The sequence below is a fragment of the Cupressus sempervirens genome, chromosome 7 (genome assembly GCF_028749045.1).
Source record: "Cupressus sempervirens isolate cs-2001-9-10 chromosome 7, ASM2874904v1, whole genome shotgun sequence".
NCBI lineage: Eukaryota > Viridiplantae > Streptophyta > Pinopsida > Cupressales > Cupressaceae > Cupressus > Cupressus sempervirens.
In genome coordinates, this window is record NC_143124.1 from 359472137 (window position 1) to 359479877 (window position 7741).

Below are 7741 nucleotides of genomic sequence, written 5' to 3' on the forward strand. Positions count from 1 at the left end.
CCCTTCTTATGAGAGTTGGTGTTAAGAACATGAGTGTCTTCATCTAAGTTTTTATGTTTTCCTTTAATCATTAATCTCAATTCTTCTCGAAGACAATCATATCTCAATCGATCTAGTTTTGGGATTTTAGATCTTGCACATATACCTTGTACAAAGTATTCCCAAGAATTGGTAGTCCTCCTAACGCTATTAGTGATAACTCTTGTTTGTCAATCTCATAACTAACAGAAGATAATTGATCTCTCAATTGTGAAATTCTCATGAAGAAGGCATTCATTGTTTCTTCTTTATTCATGCTGATATTATTCATTGGTTTTTTAAGAGCAACTTTTCTACCAGTGTTATGTACTATGAATGCATTTTCAAGAGCTTTAAACATGCAATATGATGTAGCATGTTTTGCCACAATAGGCACCATGTGATCTCAAATGGCATCCATGATTATCTTCATCACTTTCTCATTATTTTTTATCCATTCAATTTTGTCAGGATCATCTTTAGGTTCTTTTTCTTCTCTTACAAAAGGTTCGAATTTGTTTTCTTTTAATAACATCATTATACGAAGTTTCCACCACTTGTAAGGTGGTGTTCGAGTCTTAACATGTTTGTCATCTTGAAGAGAAATGAGAGACTGCAATTTAATGTGAAATCTGATCTCTTAAACTTAATGAGATCTCTCCTTAACAAGGTTCTGATACCATGTAAAGTTTCTTACCAGATTTCAAATTTCAAGGCTTACTCATGCACAACTTTTATTGCAAGTATGAACACTGTTGACCAAGAATAGATTTTCTTCAAAATCTGTATATGTTGGTACAGAAATAACAGAGTTAATATAATGTTCTTGAACTTGAAATGTACTTCATCCTTTGATGTACTTGCATTAATTGATTTCGATGCCTTGTTTATTTGGGTGGATCAAGTATACATATCACACGGAGGGATGTGAGGGTGAATGGCCATGTCTCCAAATGGAGACATGAACATTCACCATCACACCGGTTTGGTGTTAACTAATCATGCCCAATTTGTTATAGACTTAATACAAGTCTAATAATGTATTACCAATCATTATGAACTGCAGCCCGATATAATATAGATTGATAGTGATCTCAAATCAAAGAAATCATAATAAGTTTCGATCATGCCTTAAATGATCTCAAACAATATATATATATATATATATATATATATATATATATAAAATTTGGTTTCAACTATGCATTGTTTCACATATAGCGATAATATATATGCATATATATTTTTCAGTATGTGCATCATACTAGTGTACATATATACATATGTATATATATGCTAATCAAAGTTATTGTCAAACCAAAGCTACATGCTTTAACAATATCATATGTTGATATTTTGGAGGCCAATACTCATGTGATTTCAAAATGGTGAACATCATGTGTTAAATGTGATATCAAAATGTTACTCATTTAGTAAATGTGATATCAAAATGTTACTTAGAGTATTTGGTGAATATCATATGTTGATATTCTAGAGGCCAATACTCGTGATATCCAATATGATATCAAAATGGTGGATATCTTTTGATCAAAGATATCCTTAAATTTTCTCATTCTGTATATTACCAATAGTGTAATATCTATGTGTTTATCCTCTCTAGCTAAGAGAGAGTGTTAATGTTTGGTAGCTTCAGTTAGATAAACTTTGAGACTAAAAACTAATAAACCCTAAGACTAAAAACTGAAGAATATATATATATATATATATATATATATATATATATATATATATATATATATATATATATATATATATATATATATCTTCAGTTTTTAGTCAAAGGGTGTATCCAACTAAAGCTACCAAACATTAACACTTTCAAAAAGCACTTGTCCTAATTCTTGATGTGGTCATAGTTTTGTTTTGAGTACTTGATTTTTTCAATTACAATACCTTTCTCACACTTAATTGCTCCGAGTTCTTTGGGAGTTCTCAAGATGAAGTTTGAATTAGACAAAAAATTGTATTCTTGCTTCAGCGCCACTGTGGTTTTCCCAAATCTACTGAAAGCTTCATTGCTTGTACACCAAAACAAAAATTTGAAAAACAAAAAATTGAAATATAAAGAAGAAAATAAAAATTTAATGACAAGGGAAGAGAGCTAGTCTGAGCAGTTGGTAGGCACCCTATTAATCTTGGATTTTGGCTTGCTAACTTGAAACAAAACAAAAGATAAGAAAAGGAAGCAAAGTTCAAGGCAATTTGGCGTTGGGTTTGCAAATATCTCTACTAGTACTATTCAATACAAATTTACTAAATGTACAGCAATGTTTGTGATACAACCCCAATGATAACCTCGTCGGGCCTTTGGACACTTGACTAGTAGCAAGGCTCTATCAAAGATGCTTTTCGAGGATAGATATAAAAACTAAGTTCTAAGAGGCTTTCTATGTTCTCGTCGAGTGCAGAATAAATACAGTTAATCGAAGATGAAGGCTCTTGGCCCAATTTGTGGTTCCTTCCATTTTGAGTGTGTTTCCTTGTTGTTTGATAGGTAAACATAGAGTTAATCAATGGTTTTGTGCTCCAAGACAGTCATATCCTTGAAATGATTAGGAGCATTTCTTTGGGTGGGTGCTAGACATTGTGAGGTTTTTCACAGCATCACCCCTTTGCAAATGGGGAACCCTTCTTTATTTTCTCTTTAGCACTAGGTAGAGGATCAATTATGCTTAGTGTATGAAGGTCAAATGCTTACGAGAAAACTGAAAAGACAGATTGAGAAAGTGCAAACAAAACATGAGAAATCAGACTTCAAAATGTCCAATTCAGATTGAAATGAGTTTTAAGTCTACCTGGAAACTTGATTTAAGTGTTAAATGGAGCTGAGAGGGTGTGAAATAGTGCAAGGTAAAGCCAAGATGAAAACAAGGTGCAATTGTGAAGCAATTTAAAGATCCTTAGGGGTGGAGTCTGCTCCCTAATTGGGATTCTCAATCCCAACAACCATGAAATTTCTACCCCTGAAACATGAACAACACAAGGCATGGTTTGAGATCATGATGCAAGATGAATACAATTGCCCCCCAACTAAGACATGATCAGATCAAGAAGACATGATATGGGATGTTTGAAGTCCATAGAAAGCACAATTGCAATTGTGAAGCAATTTTAAAATCCTTAGGGGTGGAGTCTGCTCTGTAATTGGGATTCTCAATCCCAACAACGATGATATTTCTACCCCTGAAACATGAACAACACAAGGCATGGTTTGAGATCATGATGCAAGACGAATACAATGGCCCCCTGACCAAGACATGATCAGATCAAGAAGACATGATATGGGATGTTTGGAAGTCCAAAGCAAGTACAATTGAACCAAAGAGACAAGGGTGAAAGTTATATGAAAAATCCTAGAGGAATGGCAGAGTCCACTGCCTGATAAGGATTCTGAATCCCAAGCAAGCACAGGGAAGTAAGAAAATCAGATCAAATCAAAGGACAAATAATGGAGTTGAAAGATTTTAGGATGACCAAAACCTTCTCCGGATTCCTAATCCCAACCAAGGAGAGATTTCCATCCTTGATTTTTTAAGGTAACCAGAAGGCATATCCAAAGTATGAGGTGAGGGGGAATTTCAAGATGAAAGAAGATTGAATCCAAGCCAAGAAAGCAAGTGAGATTGGGAACTTAGAAACATAACATGATGTAGTCTCAAGGTGATAGCAGAATCTGCCACTCTCTTGAGATTCTCAATCCCAAGGCTCTTGAGATATCCACCTAGTATTGATGAGAAAGCCATGGGGATATGGAAGAGTTCAATTCAGATGCATAAAGAGTGGAATAAAGGGAGTGAACATAAGTTGCAAATTTGTGGTCAACCAAATTCAAATGTGAGGAAGACGTTGAGTTTCAAACCTAAACTTAATCAGATGATGAAATGTTGAAAATCAGTCCCAAGGAGAGGGCAGAATCTGACCTCCACTTGGGATTCTCAATCCTAAGGGAAGCTAATTTTCCTTCTCTAGCAAACAATGAACTTCCTAAAGTTAATCAATTCCTAAACTAAGCCTTTAGTTCACATGAAGGATAGGGAAAGGAACATAGAAAGTGAAAGTGTATAATCTTAGGAGGGAGGCAGAATGGGACTACCTCCTAGGATTCCAAATCTCTTGAGAGGCCAGAATTCCACTCTTTGTTAAGAGTAAAATTCCTGTACAAATGTGATCTCTGTCTTGAACTAATGGTGTTTGAAACATGTCAGGGACCCCAAACTCGCATGACGAAGGAAAAGAATGACGTAAAGTGGGCAAAAGATGATTTGAGTTTGATGAAAAGGTGCCGGATCAATCCCATTTAAGGGGTAGAATCCATAATCCTAGATTACCACTGAATTCCGCCCAGACTTGGATCCATGATAATTGGGTGCTCAAAATTTTTATTCCCATCCCCTTGAATGAGGTTGGCCAATATGGGAAAGCTAAAGGAATAATTTTAAGTGATTTGCATTGGCCAATAAGGGTGCAATTTGGCCTAAAATGTAGTTGTGCCTCTTCATGCTATGAATTGGCTATATAAGAAGGATGAAGTTAGATAATTTTCTCTTCTCAAGAAAGCAGATTTATCTCTGCAAAAAAGGCATATTCAACTCCAGTTTGCACCTACAGATTCTTTGTTTCCTATTTCCAGATCTCAATTACTGTATTGATTATGAGTTTTGGAAATTACTGTTTATGTTGAAAGTCATCAATTTCCTAGCTTTTTACTTAGAGCTTGCATATTGTGAAATTGCTATCACGATTCAACTGTGTAGTTTTCACATCAAACTCATTGTCCCATGTTTCATGAGTAGTGGTTCACAAGATCCCATCTCTCTTGAGATGAATGAAATACTTAGCACTCATTAGATCTAAGTGATGCTTATAGGGGTGAAACATCAGGCCATCTTGAAGGTCACCCATCCCAGTATTGTTCCAACTCAAGCACACTTAACCTTGAAGTTTCCTCCAAGCTTAAGGCCACTTAGTTTGCTACCCCATTTGCAAAACCTTTGCCAGGTCTTGTGCCTTCTAAACCATTTGGCATGGAGCCACTTTAGCTCATCAATTGATAAGCTACTATAGGAGATAGTTTAAATAACAAGTCAAATTGTGATATTCATTAGGAGATAATGAACCATTGATAATGGAGCCACTTTGAATCTTGCATACGTAGCCAAAGTGTTCAACTCTCCTTTAGGACTGAAGTTGAAGCTTATTGATTTTTCCCCAATGATTCTAATGTTTAACAATTAAGATTTTAGTTGATGTCTATAGGCTGAGATCCCAAAACTCAAAACCTACCAATGATTAGAATTTATTAAATTGTTTGAGCTTCGAAGGATGATATGACATAAAATATGGCCATGTTTTCTTTTTACCTTGCAAAAGATATTTGGTTTAATTTGTAGGTTAATAATGTAGTTCAACCATGTATGTCTGGTTTATTTCTGCTTTCTGCAATTTGTCTTTTTGGACCGTAGGTTTAAGAAATCCAGAGATGATTTGACAATAAAACAGTGAAACAAATCTGCTAGACATTGAGGATTTTAATGATGTAGTTAAGCAGTCTATTGGAGGCCTGGAATGAAGGAAAAAAACGAACCATTTGAAGTTTTCAAAGGAAAGATCCGTTATTATTTTTGGTACATCAATTTATTTGGTGGTGGTTTTAATCAATTGTTCTGAGCACAGTACTTATCTGTATAATATTTTTGAATAGTCTGTCTATGGATTAAATTGTGTCAAAGTTTCTAACTTCGACCATTCATTATTTTCACAAGACATGGGGCTCAGAATAATTTATTTTTTATTCCAATGTTTGAAGGGAACTTCCTGACTATTACAAGGGAATGGAAAACCGGAGACAAGTTATCTCTATTGCTTCCTGTGGAAATTAGAACTGAGAAAATCAAAGGTCTGTATTGTTAGTCCAAGCATGTAAATTCTCATTTCTTTTGATTGTCTTCCAGAGCTAAAAGACATTGTTTTCTCCTAAATAACTGATTATGGGTTATAATGAACTTCATGTTTTACAGATTACCGTTCTCAGTTTGCCTCTGTCCAAGCAATTCTTTTTGGGCCATACCTGCTCGCCGGAATGACTCGTGGGGATTCAGACCTCAGTTTAAAGAACAGAAATTCACTTTCAGAGTCAGTTTCAGCAGTTCCCAACTCATTTTCTTCTCAGTTGTTTTCCTTTTGTCAAAAGGGAAAGATCTCACATTCTTCTGTGCTGGACAACTCTACACTAGTCTTCTCTGAGAGCAATAATACAATTTTAATGGAATCATTTCCAATGGTTGGGACAAATAATGCAGCTAGTGCTACTTTCAGAATAATAGAGCTTCTTTCAGAGTCGAAAAATTCCGAGTTCAGAAAAAGGAAAGTCAACTCTATCAAGGATTTTGTGGGAAGTGAAGTTTATCTTGAGCCCTTTGCTTTGCCTGGAATGCTGGTCTCCCATGAAGCTGCTAATAATCCTGTCTCTATTATAAATCGTCCTCAGTTTATGGATGGAAATTATCAGCCTTGTACAGAAGGTATCTGCAATTTGCAGTCCCCAGAAATGGATGCTGTTTTCCAAGTACATCTAGGACTGGATGGTGAAAACAGCTCTGTTTCTTTTGAGTCTGCAAACCTTCCAAATTGTTTCCTGTATGGGATAACAAGCTATGAAACCGGTCAGGCTGTCCAATTACGTTGCAAGCCAAGTGAAAGTGATCCAGCATTTAACCATGCAGCGAGCTTCTCCGTGACTGAAGGGATCGCTAAATACCATCCAATTAGTTTCATTGCTAGAGGCTCAAGGAGAGCTTACCTTCTTTCCCCTCTCAATGCCTTCAGAGATGAATCTTATACAGTGTACTTCAATATCACATCATGAATGCTCATGATATTAGAAATGGTTGTCTTAATGATTTTCGGAACTTTGCTACCATTCAATATGCCTAGCCTTCATATACTCTTTATCTTCAATTATAGTAAGCCTAAAGTTAAATGAAACCTTACGACTATCTGATTGATAATATTGAAAACCAGTTTTCAAATGATTATGTTTCTCAGGAACACTAGCTATCTCACCAAACGAAAATGATAATTTCTGGCAATCTAGTTGGCTGCAAAGATCTGTGGCTCATCATAAAGCGTTTCTGCATAATACATCACCATGGAATGAGTTGGTAACCGAAATTTCTTAGTGGCAAATTCTATGAACTCGGAAAAAGCAGTTATCTTTCTTAAAAAATCAAAATTAATAATTTGATATGAGTACCAGTCATGCTCAGGGGGAATGGGCTGTTGCTCTGTTCTTTTTCTTTTTTAACTGTGATGGAAATTAATATTCCATTCATGTTGTATGCATGGCAAAAGGAAAATTGAAACTAAACTACATGTCTATATTCTGAAAAATATAAGTAAAATATATTACTATCAATGATCAATTACTTCCATTTAACTCTCACTCGTATATATTGTCATACTTGATGTATTTAGCACATTTAATACTTAAATTAGGCACAATTGCATACCCTTTAACGTTTTATGAAATATAATGTACATTATTTTGAAAAAAATAAATCTGAACTCTAATATTAAAACAAAACAGACCATTGCAACATCTTTTTGGTCAGTTATGCCAGAAATATGATTTGGACGAATTCAAGAGATACATTCTATATGCCTTTTTTATTTTGTAACTGTCATTTCTTTTATTAACCTCAAA

The 7741-nt window shown here is 34.9% G+C and overlaps 1 protein-coding gene across 4 annotated transcripts in view; it reads left to right on the top strand.

Annotated features, from left to right (window-relative positions):
* Positions 1 to 7480, top strand: part of LOC149546957 (uncharacterized) — a 212349-nt gene extending 204869 nt beyond the window's left edge. For all 4 annotated transcript variants that reach the window (XM_089791453.1, XM_089791450.1, XM_089791452.1 and 1 more), the window contains exons 12-13: positions 5846 to 5935; positions 6057 to 7480. In XM_089791453.1, the coding sequence (XP_089647579.1) occupies positions 5846 to 5935; positions 6057 to 6904 (938 nt within the window). In that variant the 3' untranslated portion in view covers positions 6905 to 7480. The remainder of the gene's footprint in view (positions 1 to 5845; positions 5936 to 6056) is intronic.
* The last annotated feature ends 261 nt before the right edge of the window (positions 7481 to 7741 follow it).